The 24252-nt window shown below is 37.6% G+C and overlaps 1 protein-coding gene across 15 annotated transcripts in view; it reads left to right on the top strand.

Moving 5' to 3' along the window:
* CADPS2 (calcium dependent secretion activator 2) overlaps positions 1-24252 on the top strand; it is a gene marked incomplete at both ends in the record, with an annotated part of 405485 nt that overhangs the window by 84582 nt on the left and 296651 nt on the right. For all 15 annotated transcript variants that reach the window (XM_084229261.1, XM_084229256.1, XM_084229258.1 and 12 more), the window contains one exon: positions 10610-10723. In XM_084229261.1, the coding sequence (XP_084085387.1) occupies positions 10610-10723 (114 nt within the window). The remainder of the gene's footprint in view (positions 1-10609; positions 10724-24252) is intronic.

Here is a 24252-nt window from a genome sequence, read left to right as displayed (position 1 = left end):
GGCTGTCACTGAGTCTGTCTGAATTCTTTGTGATCAATACAAAATCACTATTTCTTGCACACGGGGCTTTGGCAGACAGAATTTTGCCATGAAACAGCAGATGGTACCGAGGCACAAAGTTCTTCCTGCCTGAGAACAATATCATCTGCAAAGCAAAACTACTCACATGCAACACAACAAGAATTCCTTTGCTGTCTCTTTGAATTTCACTGAGTCTGGCTATGAATTTATATTTGGACAACACACAAGCTATTTTGGAATTGTTTCCTAAGAGAATGGCTGTTCCCTACTCCTCAGTTAAACTTCTACCAGGGTCTTTAGTCAATGGGCTATGATAGGATGCATTTCCAGAAAAGCAGTAATGAATGGTGATTTCCTCTTCTGCTCTGAGTTTTCCTCCTCTGTAAACTGACTTACACCAGCCACGTTGTACCTGGGGCGTGAGGGAGGAAAGAGAGTATAGATGGCCATCATCCTTATTTAAGAAATCTGCACCTTGGATGGATAAAGGCACATTAGGCAAATGATGTATGTGGAAGACATACATAATGGCACAAAGGAGATGGGATGACTTCATTTGGGAAGGGGAGCAGGAGAAAAGGGGTTTATTGAAGGTGTATCTGAGTTATGTTCTAAAATATGAATGGATTTCCTGGGCAGAGGGAAAGGTATGTGCAGAGACTGCAAGATATGAACAAACATGATGAGATGTTTTAGAGGAAAGAGGAGAGTTTTTATTCACCCTGATAAATCACTTTGCTGGGCTTTTGTGGTCCTTGTCTTCACCTGGACATAGAGGGTGCGACTTGAGTTCAAGAACAAACCCGAGGGGTAGCCAGTGGCTGCAAAGAGGCCAGGGGAGATGTCCTTGGCTCTCCCCACAAATTATGTGAACTGGATCACTTTCTTTTTTTTTTTTTTTTTTTTTTTTTAAAGATTTATTTATTTATTTATTTATACAAGCACTGGGTACAGTCAGAAGCGTGGGAGGGTGAGAGAATTCACCAGAGCCAGAGCGGGGAGCAGAGCAGGCAGAAGGACCGAAGTACACTGCTGAGGGGAGCAGCGGGCGGCAGGAGAGGTCTGCGCGCCATGTGGGACCCTCCTCTGGTGGCCGGGGAGCAGCCGGGGATCGAACCGGCGCTGCAGAGGCTGCGGGCAGCTTCGCAACCCAGCGCTCAACCGCTGCGCCACCGAGGAGGCCCTGGATCACTTTCTTAACTTCTCCAGCTCTTAGCTTCATCATCAGGACCTTAAAATAATCCTTGTGAAGTTAGTAACTTGTTCACTAATGTAGTAAGTAGCCAATAAGTATTAGCTGTTATTACTAAGTATTATACATCCATTAAGGGAATTCAAGGGAAAGTCATTTTTTTCAAGTGAGTGGTTCCCTTAGATCTAAATTGACCTTCCACAGTAGAATTATTTGCAGGAGAATATTGACTAGAAACTTCATCTGATGACTCATAACAGATTCTGTTTCCTGACTTGGCTGAACTTCTACTATATCATGTCTTTGTTTCCATAGTAAACTCCAGCACTACTTATTTGGAGACCTTATTGATTTTTGTATGACTTTATGGGGAGGGAGTGACTTGATTGTGGTTGATTGTGGTAGGAACTTCTCCAAATGGTTCATGAGGTTTTGCTTTACCGTTAAATACGCTAACCCCATAGTCATCTCTCAATTGCTTGATTGCCACAGATTGCTAAGGCTGTTCTTTATGAATATTGATGTATTAATCAGAACTCTTTAGATAACAACTAATGGGATGGAGATTTATGTGTGTGTGTATATATACAAATATATGAGATTTACTATTGGAATTGACTCATGCAGTTATGGAAGCCAAGAAGTCCCAGAATCTGCTATCTGCAAGTTGAAGAACCAGGAATTTGGTGATATAATTTGGTCAGGTTCAAAGACCTGACAACCAGGGGCTACTGATGTCAGTTTGAGAGTCTGAAGACCCAAGAACAAGGACTCTGATGCCCAAGGACAGGAAAAGATGCACGTTACAGCTCAGTGAGAGAATGGGTGAAGGGGAGTTACAAGGGGAGACAGAGAGAGAACTTGACTTATGTACATTTTGGAGAGCCGATCTCTAGTGCCAAACTGGACTGGAAATAACTTTATAGACACGCTGCTGTTTTTCAGTTATCTCTGCATCCGTTAGCCCAGTCACGTTGACACATACATTAACCATCACAATTGGTTTGCTTTTGATGAGTTTCTATTACAGGGGATGGTTATCATAGCTGTGTTGCACACTGAATAGTAGGTGAAACAATGCTGTCAATAAGTTAACAGGGTCCTAAAGCAAATTTTCTTTTGAGGAGAAAGATAATGACCAACAAAACTTCCCTGTACTTTTACATATCTGTCACCATATTCAGGAACATCAAACTGTCCTATTGAGTGTACTTGTTTGTCTTTAATATTTGATTTGTCTTTAAGACTAAGCTAAAGGAAGGTAGGGATTTATACAAGAACTTGCAAAAACTATATTATTCCAAATTATTTCATACACAGATGATGCTCAATGCCAGATGATGCCAAGTGTTTGGAATTGTTAATTTTCTTAGATGCAAATACAGTTTTGTGGTTATGTAAGATAACCATATTTTCTCAGAAATGTATTTGGAAATTCATAGGGTTGAACTAAGAAGTCTGAAATTTGCTGTAAAACACTTTGGAGACAACAGAAACAATAGAGATAGAGAAAGCAGATGGAAATTTTGAAATTCTGGGTGATGGTACACAGTATTTTTATACATTTGAATTATGTTTGAAATATTTCATTATTAAAAAAAACTTTTAAAGATTAAAAAGAAAAACAAAAGTAGAACATTCTGGTAGGATATGGGGCCAGTAGGGATAGGGGAAAACCTGAGCTCCTTTCTTATGCCAGGTATTGTCTGTGATTAAAAAAGCTGTGGATTAAACTCAAGTACTTATGCTAAAGCAGCTCTTACTCTGGTGGGGGGATTTAAATACTCAAATACATGCAAGCTATGATGATACAGCAGACAGATGAATGGCTCTTACTGGGAAAAAAAAAAGTGTGACTGAGGGAAACACAATAATATGGTGACTTGAAAGAACAGAAGACACCAGTTCAGTCTCCACTCCTGCCTCTTTTTTTAAGATTTATTTATTCATGCATACAAGAACCAGGGTACAGGACAGATGTGTGGGAGGTGGAGAGGATTCACTAGAGACATAGTGGGGAACAGAACAGCAGATCTACTGAAATACGCTGCTAGGGGAGCAGCAGGAGAGACAGGAGAGGTCTGCTGCACCATGTGGGTTGCTCCCTGGCCGGCCGGGATCGAACCTGCGCTGCAGAGGCTGCGGACAGCTTCACAGTGCTGCGCTCAACTGCCTGCACCACCAGGGAGGTGCCCACTCCTGCCTCTTAAGTGGGTGTGAGGTTAGGCAAGATGCTCACTGTCTGAGTTGATCGTCATTTCATGAGTGAAGATAGTAACCACTTAAAAAAAGTTTCAGAAAGGTTTAATGAAATATGTGGACATGCTCAGGACAGTGCAGCAAGAAATTCATAGATTTCATAGGTTTAGTGTTTATATTAATAGTTTCAGTTTTCAGCAGCACTTCCTATTCCTCCTCCACCCACCCTGTCCCACCCCACCCCAGCCCACCGAAAATAGTCCCTCTATAAAGTCATGTAATTTGGCTGAGGCTTGAATCTTTTGAATGTGGATTGATATATTTCATTTAGAGAATGAGTAAATATACCTGGGGCCTAGGGCCTGGGGCCTGATTTTCTGCAATGAAATGGAATTTTGCTGTTTTGTATACATTGTACACTTTTTATTATAAGACAGGTAAAGTAGTATTTATAAGTTTGGGACTTGTAATCCCCACTTTCAATACTGTGAGACAATGAAATTCAATCAGCCAAAATAACATTTTTAGTCTACCTCAGATATTTAGATTCTCATGGTCACGAGTAAATTCATTGGCTAAGGAGTTTTTCATCTAGAATGTGATATGCAAAGAGCCATTTATTTTAGAATAAGACAAATCTCTCCAGCCAGGGATGGTAGGACTATGTTTTTTTTTTTCCCTTGGCTGGGTATATCACTGGGATTTGTATCAGGTAACATTTAGTTTGGTTCCATATTGCCAGTAAGCATAAAATAAGAGAGATGTATATGTAGAAGTTTATTTCTCTCTCACATTGAGGAAGCTGCAGGGTTGCAGTGGCTATTCCACATTGGGAGAGTCTCCGGTCTTCCTGTTCCGCCATCTTGATGGCAGCTAGCCCATCAAATTCCAGCCAGCAGGGGAGGAGGCATACAGTGTTTCCTTTGAGCTTCCTTTTATTGTTTCCAGGAAGTCACACATACTTAGTCAAATGAGCTGGTATTTGTGGCCTTAGATGGGCATATTCACTGTCCCAAATTTCTGTGCTTCAACACGCAGCAAGAAAAGTTGTTTGGGTAGGAATCTATTGATAGCCTCACATAGGGCTATTAGGTCTGAGATGTGGTCAAAGCCTCCCTGTTCCGTGGTTCTGATTTGCAATGTGCAACGGACTGGTTTTTGCACCAGTGGTTTTACAAAGATCTTTTTGACAGTGTTGATAGGAAAGAAAAAAGGAAATCACACCCAGCCTGTAGTTTTTTTCTTATTAATATCTTTTACTGCATCTCATTAATAGCCATTCAGATTATGCCTTTATGCATATTAGCAGTCATCTGTGCACAGTGTAAATCCTACTTCTTTTGGAAGTATTTCTCTTTGATATATACGCACTTACTACCTCCCACCTGCTAATCCTGGAGACAATGAACCCACTAGTTACCCGCATCTTTGATGTGGAGTTTGGCTGTGATGCCTGCACCCACCTGCGTGTCTCACATCCCACGCTGTGTGTCAAGACTCCTGATGGGACCACAGGCCAGATCAGGCCAGACTCCCGATGGGACCACAGACCATTGCTATCTTCCTAAGGGGTCTAGAGTGGCTTGCTATAGTCAAGATTCTGGCATAAGTTTGCAGTTAATTGTTACTTTGAATGAAAAGCTTTGAATTCAATTTGAATATTTTAAAAAAAACAACTAAGGAATATCTCCGCAGTTTTATCACCACCAGTCAATATTTATAAGATTGAGTTTTCACTGTCAGTACTGAAGTATACTTTTTATAAGGCTGTTCTTTTGGCTGTGTTTTAGATGCTTGCAGGAATATTTATGTTCCATAGTTTCTGCAGTTCAGCTTTTCCTAAAGAACCTCTTTTGAAATTACCATTAGATAATTTCTGTTGGACAGAAATATTTGAACATATTTATTCACTCATTGGAAAATGTTAGTGTGAACAAAATGGATGGAAAAAACTAAAATATAGGCTGAAGAATAAGAAAATTGTCCCAAAGAATGTTAATTCTCTCAAATGAAAGGAATATATGCAATGACTAGTTTTCAGATTCTTAATTCTCAGCTGATGAATGTTCTCTTATGACAGGATGAAAATTACGGTTAATGTCTTATTATGTTAGTGGATATAATAAGGCTAGGAGAGTTTTTTGGTGATTGATTGAAGGAATGAGAATTCTACAAAATTCTTAATCAACTGGGACAAATAAATCTAACAAGATGAAACATGGCTAATGAAGCCCAGGTAAGAATACTGTAGAAATTTTTGTTGATTATATTAAGTGCAATGTGAGTGAGTTGATGTCATAACTGAAAAGAGTTAATTTGTCCTTAGGTGGAATTTACAGACCCAGAGTTCTTAGGATGTGGGCGGCAGTCTTCCCACTGTCTCTGTGCTGCCACATTTCCTGGAGGGTTACCCTTGCACCTTCCAGTTCATTTAGGAGGGCCAATGCTGTCATAATGGACAACTTTTGCATCCTATTACAGCTTTCAAATGCCTTGTTTTAACTATTCAATGCTTAATTTATAGACAAACCAGAGAAGGTGCTTAGGGTGTTGAGGGAATTGGCAAAGTTCATTCAGGAAAGAGAAGGATAAACTAATTCAGTACCTGTCTTTAGTAGCACTTAGTCTGTTTCGTTTTAGATGACATGAAACTAGGATTGTATGGAAGTCCTAGGGAAGCAGGTTTCAATTCTTCATAGCTGTTTAAAAGAAAAATTGGCTTCACTGTGTACTACTTTAAATAGGCTCAAATGGTGCCTGAGAGATCACTTGGGAAGGATTTCGGGAAGATTAATGCTTTGGTTAGAGCGGTGTGTTGCTGGCATTGCCTTTCAGTCCCACATGAGGTGAAGGTATTGTCACCTGGTGTCCATGTGAGCTCCAGGATGTTTATCCTGATAGGTCACCACCTCTGATGGATCTCTGCTTTAAATAAAACACGTCATGTTTAACACTGGAAAAAAATAAAACCCTAAGTTTCCTAGATATCCTCAAGCTTGAAGTGTTAAAAAAAGATAGCAATTAAATTCAAATCCTCTACCTAAAAGAATTAAAACATTTCATTGGTTGGTCGTCCAGTCTTCCTGCACAATGATTAGGTAGTGGGTCATAATCATTCTGATTTAAAGACATATGAAGTTGCTATTATAGCTATTTTAAATCTAAATTAAAATCTGAGTAGATAAAAAGGGCGGTGTGATTGATTTAAAACACAAACTGAGTAAGCTGGTATAGGCTGATGAACATGTTCCAGTTCCCAGGGCCAACCTTCTTCCATAGTCTGTCTGAATATGGAAGCAAATTCAAATATGTATTTTGTCCCTTGGCTCTAGGAGTTATGGCTTATTTTATTTTATTTTATTTTTAAGATTTATTTTTTATTTATACAAGAGCCAGAGTATAGGCCAGAGGCGCTGGAGGGTGAGAGGATTCCCCAGAGACAGAGAGGGGAGCAGAGCAGGCAGAAGGACCGAGGTACACTGCTGAGGGGAGCAGCGGGCGAGACAGGAGAGGTCTGCTGTGCCATGTGGGTATCTCCCTGGCTGGCCGGGAATCGAGTCCATGCTGTAGAGGCTGCGGACAGCTTCACAGCGCTGCGCTCAACCTGCTGTGCCACAGCGGAGGCCCTATCTTGTGGTTTTGATTAATGATTAGGAAGGTCTTTCTCCAGCATTTCAAGGAATTCTCCCATGTTTTTTTTCTTTTAGTACCCTTCATAGTTTCATCTTTGTTTATGAAAAGTTTTCTTTCATTTGGACTATAACATTATACACTACAGTCCAACTTAATTTTAACCAGCATAGCTACCTGGTTAACCTAATACCATTTATTGAATAGACTATCTTTTGCACAGATTTGAGGTGGTATAAAGAAAGGTATTTTATATTATATTTCTGATTGTGATTGGATCTATTCTTGTATCTACTCCATTGACCTTTTGCTTGATGTATAATACAGTTTATTTGATGATGCAAATAGCTATTAGGAGACTTTTTTGACTGCTTACTCCCTGCTACATTTGGAGTTTAATTTCCTTTATTTACTCCTTGTCTTTTATAAAGACATGTAGACCCATTATGTATACTGTCTATTTATTGACTGTATATCACTATAATATTTGCTCTCATTTTATTTTACATGTAACTGTAGTAATTGTTGAAGCCTGGTTTGACAGGTTTATATGAATTAAACTAACATTGTTGGTGTTTCTAGGAAGATGGTTTGCTGAGATCTCCTCTCCTTAATTCATACTTCCCTAGATTTTCCATTCTATAATCATTAGAAATTAACTCATCCATGCAGTGGGCAAAGAAATGGAGTTAAATTGCAAATAGAAATTATTTAAAATTTATTTAAATTATTTAAAATTTAGGAGGGGCCTCCCCTGGTGGCGCAGCCTTTGAGTGCTGGTCTGTGAAGCTGCCCGCGGCCTCTGAAGCGCTGGTTCGATCCCCGGCTGCCGGCAAGGGTCCCACATGGCTGCGCCCCCTGTTCTCCTCAGCAGTGTGTTTCATTTGTCTGCCTATTCTGTTCCCTGCTCTGGCTCTGGTGAATTCTCTCACCCTCCCACGCTTCTGACTGTGCCCAGTGCTTGTATAAATAAATAAATCTTAAAAAAAAATTAAAATTTAGGGGAATTTTAAAGAAGAAAATATGTCTGAGGAAAGAAAACCAAGTGAAGAAATCCACATGTTTTAGTTTTTAAATGTTTACTTTGTTTCCCAAATGTCTGCTTTAGAACAGAAGATCACTAAGGGTCCCCTCCAGTTCATTGTCATTCCCCTTCTTTTTACTTGGACACTTGTAAGTTCAAACCCTTCTTGGCAATGCCCAGGGCTTGGCAGTAAAGCGCTTTCAGCTGCTGTCTTGCTCTCAGCAATTGTGTGCTGTTTCCATCTGGTCTCTTCTGTGAATTATGCTCAGAGATCTGAAGTCACCGACTGAATATGCCTGGCTAGGACACACACAAAAAGGTCCTTGCTTTCATTCTCTTCACATTATAGAAAGGGAGAATATGTTACAGTGGTGATTTTCCTGCATTTCAGCCTGGGCTAGCTTTCTTTGAAACAAAGGAGATGACCTTAGTGAAGAAATGTGGTGGCCTGCCTTCGATGCTCAGAGCCTGAGGGTTTTTAGAATATTTTGTTATCAGTCCGTTACTACCAGCAACAGTTTCTTTACAAACTGTCCTGTTTGTTGGACTCCTAAAGAAAACTCATTTTTGGAAAGAGCTTGTTTCTCATATTGAATGGCATTTTAATAAGCGCTTGGAACAGATTTAAACTTATTTCACATCAGCCTTCTTTTCAAAGCCAAATCGTACCAGTTTGTTTAGTCTTTCTAATCCTTTAATCATTTTATCCCCAGCATGTTTCCAAATGCTTCACATCTCTGTAGAATCCAGACCTGCTCTGAGTTCTTACATAGTCTGATATGGGTCGGACAATGTAGAAAGATCACTTCCTTCCTCTTATGTGTTTTGGGATTTGTTGTTTGACAGCTAGACCATGCTATTCTCTTTCCAGTTACCATTTTAAAATGCTTTTGCATGACTTTATATGCCTTACCTCTAGTGAAATTGGTGCTCTGTAGTCAGGAACATGAACCTGTGCAGTTGTGAGCCTGTGCTCGGCTTATTTCTCTGCTGCTATCTTGAAATTCGTATTATTATTATTATTATTTTTTTTTTTGCAAGGGTCTCCTCATTCTCATTTTGCTCTGAGCCATACCGATTTAGTAAATGATTCTCTTTGTTGTTGGAAACTATGGGACGTGGCTTGTGAGTTCCCATTCACGTGTGACCTATCCTCGGTAGTGATGGTGCTGACTGCACTCAGGATGAAGAAATCTGGCTTACCCCTGGTTCACAGCTCTTCCTTCGCTTGTGCTGAAGGCTGCACTCACTGCACCACTGCTTCCTCTCCATTCTCATCTGGACTTGTCTCCTCCTTATCAATCCTATGTTTATCTCATCTCAGACATTAAGCATGTTCATTCATGGAGTCCAAACTTTCGGAATCTAGCAAATATTCTTTGTAGGGGAATCTTTCTTAGGGTTCTTTTATTCTTTGCACTTTTCCTTCCTCTTACCTTCTGTCCAAGGCTGCTTGTCTACTTGCTTTCAAGAGTACTTCTCCACTTTGCTCTCTTTTCAAGAAATCTGACAGTTTATCACAGAAGTTGCTTTCTGATGCCATTTTTTGATTTTTTCCTGTCTCTGCAAAGAGATCAGGGTAGTAACCATTTGAAATCCTTCTGGGGTAGAACATTTGGATTCCATTGCAGTATCTAGATTCCATTGTAGGTGGGGAAGTGACTAGGGAATACTTGTTTCTTTTTATATTGCTTTTTTCTTATTTTATAGAAGAACACTGAGCATTTTGAATTGTTTTATTTTCTTGTCCTACCACCATCTCTTGAGTCCCCTTGCCTCTTCCTAGCCCTCCCTCTTAGTCTCAGAGCCTCAGTGTTTATTGATTTTTCACTATTTTTGAAAGTACAATACTTTGTTTTAAAATTGTATGCTATATAAATGTCCAATATTTGTTTTTATCATTCTGACTTGCCTTTACTACCCATCATTCTCTTGAACTCCTTCCATTTTGTCACAAATTATAGCATTTCATTCCTTCTAAAGGCTGACTAGAACTCCATAGTGTGGATATACCACATCTCCTTGATCCAGTCATCCTGGACAGATGTTCAAGCTGCTTCGATGGCCTGGCTGTTGTAAATAATGCTGTTGTGAATTCATAGAACATTTTTTTTTGTTTTTTTTGTTTGTTTATTTGTGTGTGTGTGTGTGTTGACAGTTTAATATTCTTTGGAAAACTGCCCAAGAGTTGGATTGCTGGGTCTTCCAGTATTTCCATTTTCAGTTTTTCAAGGTAGGTCCAGATTTCTTTCCATAATGGTTGTACCATTTTACATAGGGTTCCTCTTCATCGGCATCCTCTCAGTGGTTTTTTGGGGGGACCGTTTAACATGTGCCTTTCTCATGGGGTAAGATTGTATCTCATTGTGGTTTTAAACTGCTTGGAGACATTTTAAAATTAAGCCAGAAATTTATGTAGCAGGATATTTTAGCTTTATCATAAAGTCAAGTCTAGGTGTCAAATCTCACAGAGAGCAAATACAAACTTTGAGAATTGTTGTATTTCAAGGGGTGACTAATTCCCTCTTTTTTTGTGTGTGCAGCTTAACAAGCAGCAGTTGCAGCTGCTGAAAGAGAGGTTCCAGGCCTTCCTCAGCGGGGAGACCCAGATTGTCGCAGATGAAGCGTTTTGCAATGCAGTCCGCAGTTACTATGAGGTAAGCTTAAAGAGCTTTGTTTTTGGCATTCTGATGCTATTTAAAAGTTTTTAAAAATGACTCTGTCATTTTAAGAAACTCATTGGTATAATAGGAAGGCTGTGAGTTTGCAACCATCTTGAAAGCATTGTCAATTCCATTTTTCAATTTAAAACTAATTCCACAGGCTGGTTTTGAGAGATAAACAGAATTGAAATTTATTCACATCTTTTGAGAAGTAAACTGCTTAGAAAAATCTTCTGGCAGTGATTGATACAGCTAAGTATAGCTGTCTTTGGGTCCACATGTCTAAATTATCCTTTTTAATCAGGATTTCAATAGCAAATTGCTATCTTGTGGCATTTTGTTCCCTAAGCTTTATAATAATTAAAGCCAGTAGCTAATTTCAAGAGGATAAATTGAATTATCTTTTCTTCTGAAGGAACAATACTACCAATACTACTACCTTGCTATTTCTTCTGGGTTCAGTTTGTGACTGATCAGGAATTCTCTATGGATTTCCTGTGAGCACCAGTTTTCACACATGGTCATTAATTGCTTCAGTGAGTTGCCAGAAGATGTTAAGTTTAGAGAGTTCCCTTTTTTCAGAGTCATTTGGGGAATGGATTCCTTCTATTATGCAAATCCTCTAAACCTTTCAGCTAAAGTAGCAGAACATGCAGACTCATACTAGAACAGTAAAAAACAAAGATGGTGGAGACACATGGTTCTGAATTTCCTGAATGCAGAGATTTTCTTTGTGTGAAAAAGAAATTAATTGGATGTATGCAGGTAATTAGTTGGATGTGTGTTTTATTGAGGGTATGCATCAGATGCCACTTAGTGCAACTTGGGAGAAGTCTGTATTACCCTAATCTTCGACCTGTTGAATTGGATGAAAGTATACAAATCTTGCTTACCAAGTCTCTGCATGACATAGAATCTAGTGTTAGAATGTGGATGTTGTTAGACTGGACCTTGATGCAATATCTCAAATGTAGGACCTGAAATATCTTAAGTATAAGATGTCGCATTTCATCTTGCCTTGACTATTGCATCATTTGAGAAAAAAAAAGCTGAAAGTCTGTATTCAGGATGAAAAACTATGATTCAGGAAAGTAATTTTTGTTAAAAACGATGTAATTTTTAAAGCAGTAATTTGGGTAAATGTGTTATGCCACTGTACCAGTTAGCATTAGGAAACAAACTAGGTGAGAGAAATGTGGAAGCCCTTATTTGTGTATCTTCTGTATAATCTAAAATTATTCCAAAAGAAGTATATTTTTATAAAGCATAAGATGTGATGCAGTTTGGTTAAGCACTTATATTGTGTTAATGAAAATACCATAATGAAGGAGAACATAGCTGCATCATAATCTGTGTGAGGCGTGGTTTCTCATCTGGCCACATGCTTTAATTTGGAGTCACAGGGTCTGAAACATATCATATATAGACTACTAGAAGGAAGTAGAAGTGTTTAGCCTGGAGACACATTAGGCTTGTGTTGGATGTACCCCCAGGAATTCAACTGGGACCATAATGGAAACTAAAGTAGGGAAGATTACACCCTAGTTTCATTGTCATTTAGTTGCCTGGCCCATGCAGACTAGGCTGCCAGCTGCATCTCATAACCACTTGGGAAGAAGAGTGCGTCAACAGGACTTGGAAAGCTGCCCCAGACTCATCAAATCAAAATTTCAGATTTAATTTTAGTAGTTCTCCAGGTAAATCTCTTATGAGTGGTATGTTTCTAACCAGTAGAATTAGATGATTTCTTGCTGGGATTGTTCCAGAAAGACATAAGTGTTCCAACTAGGTGACCAAGGATTCCCAGCCAAAGTTTCCCTGAGTCAGTATCCAACTTGTCTTTGTATCTTAACCCTCAAAGATGTGTATGGGGGTTACATTCCTGATTGACCCACAGAGTAATTTTCCAGTGATAGTCAATATCTGTAGGAAAAATAAGCATTAAAAAAAAGTTGCTTCTCAGTGTTTTTTTTTTCCCTGCCATGAAAGTCTTTTCCTTTTTTGCAAGATTATATTTTGTCTCTTTTGCAGTAGCTAACAATGTTAGTCATCTCTATTGCTACTACATGTAATTTTTTTAGTTTATCAAAATTATCTTAAGTTTTTCTTCCAATATTTCTTGTAAAGGATAGAAATATTATTTACAAATTACATAATAGAAACAAGCAGGAAGAGGTTAAATTAATTGTGCATTGTTCCATACTTGGTAAGCATCTGAGTTCAATGTGAATGTAGTTTTGGGCTCTTTGAGTTTGCCACAGTTGCTTCAAAGTGGCCATTTCAAATATAGCTGTGCCAGATACTGGGTGAAGCACTTCAAGAAATATTTTTATTCTTTAAAGTAAGGTTTTTAAACAGATAGGATTATTCCATCTTAGAGATGAAGGGACTTATGCCCAAAACGGAATAGCTAATTGGTAGCGGGGCTAAAACCTCACTCTTTCCACTAACACTTATTAAAAACAGATTCTTGGGTTCAACCCAAGACCTATTGACTCAGAATTCCTGGGGATGGAACATCTGAATTTTGAACCAACACCTGAATGATTTTCGTTCACCCTATAATTTAAGAAATGTGTTGCCCTACATCTTACATCTTTTAGAAATATATATTCTGTGAAGGAGCTGTTTCTTTCACAGTTGCTTTACATCCCTGGTGTGTGACAAATACATTCAGTATATATTTGTCAGCTAAAAGTATCGCTTACTACTCTTGTGTAGAAAATTACATACTTTATTTTTGTATTCTCACTTTCCACATAATTCTGATTTATTTTTAGGTATTGTTTCAGTATTGCTATGGAATTTCTTTTGATTATGACAGTTACCAGTTTTATGGTTTTGTGTTTCTTCAGAGATGCTGGATACTTCAGAAGCCTGGTGGGGTGTGTGTGTGTGTGTGTTTATTTTCTTTCTAACCTAGACACTCTGTGTTCTTGTTTTACTTCTTAAATCTTCTGAACTCTATTTTGTTAGACATTTCATATTGCTTGACATAGTTTTCAACTATTAATAATTTATCGATGGTAATTTTCTCATTTATTAGGTTTAGTAGTCTTTAACTGCAATGGCCATTTCTGGCTATGCATGTAGGGGTGTGGGGGTGTGTGATAAACCCTAATTTTATTATCACTTAAATTGAAAATCTGTCTCCTTACTCATGGGATACAATTTCTTTCAAAGTCAATTTGTTGTGTGTGTGTGTGTGTATAAAAGCTTCAAAAATGCTACTTCTTTAATGATTTTGTGAATAACGTTCCATTTTAACAGTAGGTTTTTATTTTCTGAAGACAGCTGGAAGCAGTTATCTGTCTCTGGTACATTGGTGGTATTATACTTTCACTCACTTGGACTACTGTAATACCTGGGATCGTGGGTATTAGAGTGTGGCTTAGCATGCCGCTCAGTGTATATATTTCTCAACGTCTAAGATGTTTTGTTAAGGTACAGCCATCATTTCAAAAGGTAAATATTTTCTTGCATCTAGATCATAGCAGAATAGGATTTTTCTGTGTGTTTATATGTGGTGTGCTCTTGGGCAGGTGTGCATGTGTTTTTGTATGTCTGTTCATCAGTTTTGACATTTACTGTGAATATTATTTAATATGTTCTGTAGAATTATATGCTGTAAAGGTAATGATTTTTTATGCCAATATTATTTCTATCACACCTTCTTAAATGAGATGTCTTAAATTTGGTTTAAACATTGGCCTATAAAATAATAACAATAAAGAAGAAATTTTTTGGGGTAGTTTTATCAGTCCTTTTCCTCATAAATTTAGCATAATTAGGAAAAATGGACCCTCTAGCCATCTAAACCACCTAGCTAGGCAGACATAATGGTAGAGGAGGACCAGAACAGCAAAAGAAGAAAGAAATAGCTACTTAGTAAAAGTTGACAGTTAAAAATCTTAGTAATTTTATCTTGATTAATTGTTGTGAGCTGGATTTTTCTTTTTTTTTTTAAATTGAAGTTGTCATTTTTCCCTTCTAGTTTTTATCCCCCATGCAAGTCTCTCTAACTCACTCTCTTTAGTATAAAATGGACATTAGTTTCTCTCTCTCTCTCTCTCTCTCTCTCTCTCTCTCTCTCTCTCTCACACACACACACACACACACACATTGCTTCTTTGTTTTCCACTTTAGGAGACTTCAACGGCGTCTGTGGATAAGGAAATACAGGGTTATTGCAATGTGTTACTTTCCAAGTTTTCCCCATAAGTTGTCTGCTTCTGTTTTCACAAAATTCTGATGGAATTCATCCAGATAAAACCAATGACAGTATGATTTATAACAGATATGTGGAAAAGCAAATGGCCTTTCTTGAGAGATTTCCAAAAGACACTATATAATGGCTTATGAGCTGCTTTCAGCTTAACAGAAACTTTGTTTTAGTACACAAAAATTGGATGTTAGAGCTTTTGTAGATTTTTTTTTATCTGGTTTTCTGGCTAGGAAAAATTAATGAGAGTTAGAGGTGTTTAATGTTAAAAAAATTACCAAGACATTAATAAAGTAATCTTGTCTCTAGCATCACCACTACCACCATTTGCTTTTCAGATTTTCTACTTGTGTAATATACAAAATGAGAATTCCTTCTATAAGAAAAATTGTGTTGTCTTACAAGAAAATTACTCATTTTTTTCTCAAAATATTGAACTTTAATTTCACCCCTTTACTTACCTTCTTTCTTTGACATTATTCGCTGACTCAATATTATTTATTTTATTTTTTTTTCAAAGATTTATTTATTTATACAAGCACTGGGTACAGTCAGAAGCGAGGGAGGGTGAGAGAATTCACCACAGCCAGAGCAGGAAACAGAACAGGCAGACTGACGAAATACACTGCTGAGGGGAGCAGCGGGCCTGGCAGGAGAGGTCTGCGCGCCATGTGGGGCCCTCGCCTGCTGCCAGGGATCGAACCGGTGCTGCAGAGGCTGCAGGCAGCTTCGCAGCCCAGCGCTCAACTGCTGCGCCACCAGGGGAGGCCCTCAATATTATTTAAAAATTAAATGCAATAGTTTAGTGGTTGGCATGTAAAAACAGGGAGTATTTTAACCTTTTTAGAGTTGGCTTTATGTCTTTAACCTTTTTAGAATTGATAAGCAGAATCTGAATGTAACTTAGTCTTGTTATGGGTAAGCTAGAGGGAAAGAGGCAGATCTGAATTTAAATATTTTGCTGTAATTTTCTTGATAAAATTGTACTTCAGAATAGAAAGATTGACTTTTTATATTCCAAGGAATGTTTGACCTGTCAAAATCTTTTAGATTTTGAAGTTACACCATGGAAAAAATCTTTTTTTTTTTGGTATTGCATTGATGACTAAGTAAACCAAGATCGACAGTCTGGCAGAAGGGTATAAAAAAGGCCAATGTTATTAATAGATGAAATCCAGTAACCAATTATGAAAGTGAGGTTTTAAATTTGTGTTGAGTTCTGCACATCACATTGTATTTGTTATTTTGTGTATTAGCCACTTACTTTCACACCCCATTTTCCTAAATTCTAAGAATGACACTTTAAGTATTCTTTAAGAATCTGGAAAACGTGTTTTCTTATCTGAGATTTCAGTTTCTATTTAGGGTAGCTTGCTTTGTGCTCCCTGTCACTGTGTTTTGTAGATTGTCCCATTCTCATGGTATGCATTTTGTGATGAAAACTAGATAATCCAGGCCTCTCTGGTGGCACAAGGGTTTAAGCACCTCACTGTGAAGCAATCCACAGCCTCTGCAACACGAGTTCAATACCCTGCTGGCCAGGGAGCAACCCACATGGTGCAGCAGACCTCTCCTGTCTCGCCCGCTACTCCCCTCAGCATGTATTTCACTCAGTCTGCCTGTTCTGCTCCCTACTCTATCTCTGGTGAATCCTATCATCCCCCGCATCTCTGGCCTATACCCCAGCTCTTGTATGCATAAATAAATAAATCTTTTAAAAAAAAAGAAAACTAGATAATCCATATACATTTGTAGAATTCTGTTGCTTGGACATAGCCAAGGAAATCATGTTAGTGGACCCCTTCCCTCTTCATCATGGATTTTTAGAAGAAACTGAGATTGAGTTTTTCAAGCCTGTGTAGCAAACATGTGGCAGAGAACAGACCTCTCTGTAAGCTATTAGTCTCTTTTTTTCTGCATCTACATTTTTATGAAAAGGTTTTCATCTTTATGAGATCTTTACATTTTATGCTTACAGACTCTCTTTTGTATCTTTATAATCCCTGTGTTTACAGTGGGCTGTGGGTGAGTAGAAGTAATGCACATTTCCAGTTTGGTAAGTTATCTAGAAATTTAACCCAAGTCAGGCAGCCATAGGCGCAGAAGTACACATGACTTCTTACCTCAATGTAGCTGGCACTGGTGGTTGTGCCACTTTCCTGTGTCTCCTTACTTTCGATAAATGCCAAGGCCTTTGAGAGAGTGAAACAACAGGACAAAAATCCCCAAATTCATCTCTTAAATGGAATAAAAAAGTATTTTCCTAAGTTGTCAAGATGTGATTCAGACTGCAGGCCCAGGAGAGCATTCACTGTCCTCAAGGTGACTTCCCGCTGCCCAAGCAGAACTTGCCATAGGAAAAGGAACTAAGGTACCTGGCAGATGGTTAAATGAGCAGCTTGGAAGAGTGAGGGGTGCTCAGTTTTGTTGCAGTTTCGGATCCAAATTTGAGTTATGTTATGATTCAGCAGAAAACAACCAATCAGACTCTACAACTTGCATTCTTGCATTTCTACAATACTTTGTTTCTCAACCCTTTAAATACTGTCCAGCATCCTACCCTCAGGGAGCCTGATTTGAGAACCTTACCTCCAGTGCCCTACCAGATGACCAGAAACTGCTGGCCTGGTCATCGGCATCTTTGTTGTCAGACAGCAGGCCCACATTTGTTAACATGGCATTTCTTAAGCCCCAGACCCAGTGCCAGTGAGAGAGCTCAGTGTGGGGGTGCAGAGGATTGCCATCTCCGAGATTCTTATTTTTTTGTGCCATGCTAGTCTTTTTATACTTCAACTAGACACTACATCCCAGGAAGGGTTTAGAGATACTGGGTGTTTGTAACTATATTGGACCCGTGATAGGACACTCTTGGCTCTCTAAATAAATTTGGAGTCAACAAAGCTGTATCCTCCATCAGGAAAATGCCATCTTAGTCCTGATAGCATCTCAAAGTAGCACTGCTGCTTTCTGGTGAGTAAGCCCTCTTGTTCACAGAGTGTGTTTTATAGATTACTCCTTCATCAATAAGAAAATGCTCTTTAAATTCCTTTCCTTACAAAGTTGCTTAGTCTCTTATTTTACTTTAATTATCTTGTCCACTTAAGGTTAAGTAACATTTCTTTGAACGACTATAGTTAATTATCTGCCTCATTAGGCAAATGATATCTTTTGAGGATTTTTTTTGTATCAAACTTACTCTAATTTTAGAGTTATATTTTTCCTTTTATTATCTTGATTATTGTTCTATTTCTGAAAGTTTTTTTAGGAGAAAATATCCATTTCCCTGACATTCTCTTTGATCCTGAAAAAGTCAGGAAATTTTGTGCTTGTTTAAATGCCACTTTTAAGTCAGGTAAATACATCATTTCTTCTGTTTCACTTCTAGCAGATTTTCTCAGTAGACTTTTTTATCATTAAATTTCTATTTTTTAATTTTTGGCTGCAAGAATGAGATCTCCAAAAGAATCACATGCATTCTCATTAGCATTCTCTCAATAGATGCTGGTTTTGCCTTCTATATGTAATTCACTTCCATAATCACAAAAATGAATAAAGTCTTAAAAACAAAACCATTAACTATGTAAATTTTACAAAAATGTGATTAGCTAAGGCTCACCTTGCTCAGGAAGTGAGTACTGTTTTCAGTCAAGGAGATAATAAAAAATGCATATAACTATCTCGTACAGCTTCACCCATCCACTCCATGTTAGGGCTCATGTGGGTGCCCACTGGGTGATTGTCTTCCACCTCGTGCTTAAACACTTAAGGTAGTTTCGTTGTGTTCAGCCACCATGTGAGGAAGCTCCACAACACGTCTCAAAGAGAAAAGAATTGTTTCACAGAGGACCCAGTGAGTTACAATTTATAGTTGAGGTTCTGGATAAAATTCAAGGAATCCATGCACTCAGATGAGAAAACATTGCACCTTTATTTTCTCTCATCTCTAATTGAAATTGAGCATCACTTAGAGTGTGAATGTAGACAACAGCCACAATAGTACTAGGTATTTTCATGTCACATATTTTTATTGCTACTATCTTGTAATATTGTTGGAAATTGACAAACGACACTGAAACTTACAATACTTTTTAAATCACTCTTTATATCTTGTTAATGAGTTATAGATGCAATAAATTGTTTAACTACATTATTAAAAGTATTTTTATATCTGTATTTCAACAAATTTGCTTTCCTGTATAATCCTGAGAAAGGATTCATAGAGTTTACCAAGTTGCTGAAAGGTTTATACTCTGAAATGGTTAGAAGTCTGATATAGAGGTTACACATGGGAAAAGCAAAAAAAAAAGTGTTTTGTTTCTATTTCATTTGGAATTATAGAACTAAGGCCTCTCATTTGTGTGGCTGGAACTTACTTAATATCATTGCATTTCATTTTCTCCAGCTGTAAAAGAGATCATGTCCCTACTTTACAGGATTGTTGATTCAACCAATTAACTAATATAAATTATTAAGCACAGCGCTAAATGTGAGCTTGGCTGTTATTAGAACCTGGAGCATGGCTTTCCCCCAAATACCTGCCATTATTTTGTACAATTCAGCATTTAACTTGTGTTATGGGCATTGCTTCCTAGTAATTATAAGCTATTTTAGAGTAAGAAATCATAACATACATGGTACTGAGACTATAAGGCACTAAATTAATTTTTTTGTTGTTGTTAAGGATGTCATCTAGTTAAATATTTATTTAAGTGCTAGTCAGATGCCGAATACCCTCGAAATACAAAGATAACCAAGATAAGGCCTCTGGTCTCAAGAGTGTTCAAGAATTAGGAGAGAAAGATGTTCAAGAATTATTTATTAAAACTTCCCTGACCCATTTTTCCAGTCCAGACTCAGGTATGGCTGAGACCACATTCTCTATGAAATTTTTCCCTTTTGTGCAGTTTCAGAAATACTCATTTAGTCTTGTCATTTTCTCATGTAAGAATCTTTCTTTTTGAGCAATTTTTTCTCAAATTTGAACTGTTTTTTAATGCGTCTATTTTTTAAATTACAACAAATAGTTTCAGAGAGGGAATTTTCCTTTCCCCTGTGACCTTTAATCTGCACATATTTTTGATAAAGCAGTACCTAGTGGATGCCTACTTTTGTGAATTTTAAAATCACCTTGGAATATACTTATGCTGTTACAGTGGTTGAGATTTTAACTTAGAATATCATATGCAGATCTGATGGAGTAGCTTGGACAGAATGTATTTAATCATGATTACATATGATAGGAGGGGTCCTTCAAGAGGCATGATTTTAAACATGTTAGCCTTGGCCCCACACACATTAGGAAGGAAAAAGACTGGCCTGCCTTCCCCTCTCTCTGCCAGCAGTGTTTGTTTTTCAGATTGTCTTGGTGGTGAGTCTTGTGCACTCGCAAGTCAGAGAACATGGAGGGTTTGAACCAGTTGGGGAGCAGAGGGGTGAGGCTGTTTGGCATCTCCCAGCTTGCACCCCTCCATGCAGGGCTCCTTGCATCACTCACACCGCCCCACCCCCACTGTTTCTCCTTTCTGTTCCTCCCTCCCTTTTACTTCCTCCTTTTCCTTTATTTTTCATTCTTTGCAAAGGTTCTACTTCCTCAGGCTGTTTTCCTGGACTTCACTCTCTCCCCACCACCCCCACACTTGAAAACCCTTGCCTGTCAGTGAACACACAAAAGTGGTTGAAGCCATAAGGTGGAGGAACTTACACATCTGACCCTTCCCCTTCTTATTTCTTCAAAATTGTGAACACTCATAATGGTATAAGGTGACAGCATCCTTGAAAGTTTATTATTGAAACTAGAAGCCAGAGGCTGCGGATAGCTTCACAGTGTTGTGCTTAACCCCTTGAGCCACCAGGGAGATGCTCAAGGGTTAGTTTTTTTGTTTTGTTTTGTTTTTTGTTTTTTTAATTTTTAATACTTTTTTATCATTTTTTTATTTTATGTATTTTTTACATCATTTTTCATTTTTGCATAATGTATGCAATTTCATCTTGGTTATAGTCCCTGTACAATTCCCACCTCCTCTTGTTTTGATCCTACTCCCCCCCCCCCCCACCGCCCAGTAGTTGCTTGTTGATTTTGATTTTTACTTCATTATAGTGAGTCTTTTTCCTGGACGACTGGATCAAGAAGATGTGGTACATATACATAATGGAATATTACTCAGCAATCAAAAAAGATAAACTCATGCAATTTGCAGCAACATGGATGGAGCTGGAAGGGATCGTGCTCAGCAAAATAAGCCAGAAGGAAAAAGAAAAATACCAGATGGTCTCACTCATAGCAGGAATTTAGAAAACCTAAATCAAGAGTTAGTTTTTAAGTTTAACTTTATCTGACTTTTTGTTGGGTTTCTCTGTATTCCACCTGTGACACCATCCGATATTTGTTTAAACAATGTGGGAAATGTTACTGTTACGCTGAGTAATTAAGTATTTCATTATTTTCTACCCTGTTATTTTACTACATGGGGAAATTGGTTGTGGTCTCTCCAATGTACAGTCTTAAATATAATGCCCATTAGCTACAGGACGGAGTGGATGGAAAGATTTCAGCTGCCTCAGTCTTGGAAAAGTCTTTACAGTGAGTGGTCTTTGTTTTGTGGATCTTAAACTACTTCATTTTTACTATTTTTAATTTCCAGGTAGAAAAATTTAAACGGTATTATCTATACTCCATTGTAGTCAATATTTCTTGGAAGAAAAAAGGTTCTGCTTTTTTTCCTTTAATGTTAATGGTTCTTTGTAATTTTTGCAAAAAAAAATTTATGTGGTTTCATCCATTAAATTTAATGTTCTTGTTTATTCAAAAAAAAAACTTATCAACAAGCACTATTTATAATCTGTTTTAGGTCTTCATACCTTCAATTTACACATTTTTTAAATTGCCAGACTACTCAGGCATGGCACTAAATATCTGTCATCTTTGCTTGTATAGTGGGAGCAAACTGAGAAGAGAAAACTTCTTAATTGGGTTCTGACAAGCCAGTTTGGGGAAATTAACTCCTAATGATAAAACATGATAAATAATGCCAAGAATGAAAATAAACTGGCATTGGTTATATCCTGCATACAAAAGAATGAACGTACAGAATAGATTCAAGGTAGGACAGATTATCACCTTCCAAAATGAATCTTTGTTTTACCTTGCAGCTATTATAAATTTCCCTTAAGTGGCAAAATTTGTTGGGATATTGAAAGATCAGATATAATGCACATGTTAAAATATCAGCATTTGAAATAATATTTTCTGTTGTAGTGCAGTGAAAGACATGTTCACGCTCTAAGTATGGACTAAAATCAGTTTTTTTTTATTCCCCATACAATTGCAACCCCCCTTATTTTGACCCTAATCCTTCCTCTCCCCACCCATCCCCCCCATAGTGTGTCTCTGGTTTATAGTTGCTTGTTGATTTTAATTTTGACTTTGTATTCATTAGTCTTTTTCCTGGTCCCTTATTTAGGTTTTCTAAATTCCTGCTATGAGTGAGACCATCCGGTATTTTTCTTTTTCTTTCTGACTTATTTCGCTGAGTATGATCCCTTCTAGCTCCATCCATGTTGCTGCAAACTGCATGTGTTTATCTTTTTTGATTGCTGAGTAATATTCCATTATGTATATGTACCACATCTTCTTGATCCAGTCATCTAATTTTGGGCATTTGGGTTGTTTCCATAGCTTAGCTATTGTAAATAGTGTTGCTATAAGCATAGGGGTGCAGGTGCCCTTTGGAATTGATGTTTCTGTGTCATTTGGGTAAATACCTAGGAGTGGAATTGCTGGATCATATGGAAGCTCTATCTTTAGTAGGTCAAGAAATCTCCACACAGCTCTCCATAGTGGTTGGACCAGTTTGCACTCCCACCAACAGTGCAGGAGAGTTCCTTTTTCTCCACAACCTCGCCAACATTTGTTGTTGCTGTTTTTTTTAGTATGTGCCATTCTCACTGATGTGAGATGGTATCTCATTGTAGTTTTGATTTGCATTTCCCTGATTACAAGTGATGCTGAACATTTTTTCATATGCCAGTTGGCCATTTGCACTTCCTCTTTGGAGAAGTTTCTTTTTAGCTCCTCTCCATTTTTTGACTGAATTATTTTCTTTGTTTTTGTTGAGTCTCATCAGCTCTTTGTGGATAAAATCAGTTTTATTTTCTTTGAACACAAAGACCCGTCTCAAGCTCCTTCATATCAGATTTTGCCCCCTTTAAATGAGTTATTTGCAGACTTCCAAAAAAAATTTTTAAATGTCTTTCATATTGAATTATGTTTAAAATGTTTATAACCTTTAGTAAAATATGGGAGAGTACAATCATGTTGTTGCTAATATTTCTGTCAGGACCCTAGCAAATGAACTTATGCTTTCATGGTGCTTTAATAAGAACAAACCATGTGAAATTTTACTTTGGGGCTTTGTTTTGTGGTTGGTTTTTATAGTTATCAATTTGCTATTTTACTGTTACAGGTTGTGTGCCTTAAACTAGCAAGAACTTTGACAATGGCCAATGAGTAATATAGCTGGCTTTGTCTGTGGGATGAGTTCTTTCTTTTTTTTTCTTTATACCTATTTTACATCATCATTCATTTTTAAATAATGTTTGCTCCTCCCCCCACCAGGTATAGTCCCTATAGAATTTCCCTCAGTTCTTTTGAATCAGGACTGTACACTCCAGACCTTACTCTGGGGGGCAATTCATATTCAGATCACACTGCTGGTGAGCCAGGCAGGTTGTCTTCCAAGATAGTGAAGTAATAGTCAAATCTACCTACCAAAGGAGACTATGCTCATGCAATTTTGCCAACATTAAGGAAAAATAATTTCTAATATCAGAACTGTTTCAGAAATTAAAAAAAAGTTGAAGCTAGCATATCCTCACACAAACAAACTTGGACAACACAAGAATAGAATACTAAAGACCAGGTTTGTTTCATATTGATGCAAAAATCCTTATTATAATAAAAATTCAGTGATGTACATAAATGATGTAGTACGTTTTTATTCTGAATGGATGAGTGATTCAGTATTAGAAAGATTATTAAAATCATTAAGAGAGAAGAGAAAAGTCATAACTATTAAAATAAAAAAATGTCATTTAAGAAAACGCAACATTTGTTTAGGATAAAAACACATATTCAAGTAAAAAATGGACCCTGGAAAGAAATGTCATAAAGTTACAGAAAATATCCTAGTTAATGGGGGAAGATTTTAAGGTTTTCTGATAAAATTGGGAATAAAACAAAGTTGGCTATCTTCAGTTACTCATCCATATCATAATGGATGTCCCAATCAATGCAAGATAAACA

The sequence above is a fragment of the Talpa europaea genome (genome assembly GCF_964194135.1).
Source record: "Talpa europaea genome assembly, chromosome: 3".
In the NCBI taxonomy this organism is placed as follows: Eukaryota; Metazoa; Chordata; class Mammalia; order Eulipotyphla; family Talpidae; genus Talpa; species Talpa europaea.
Note: the sequence above shows the minus strand (reverse complement) of the source record. Positions and strands in the feature narration are given on the sequence as shown.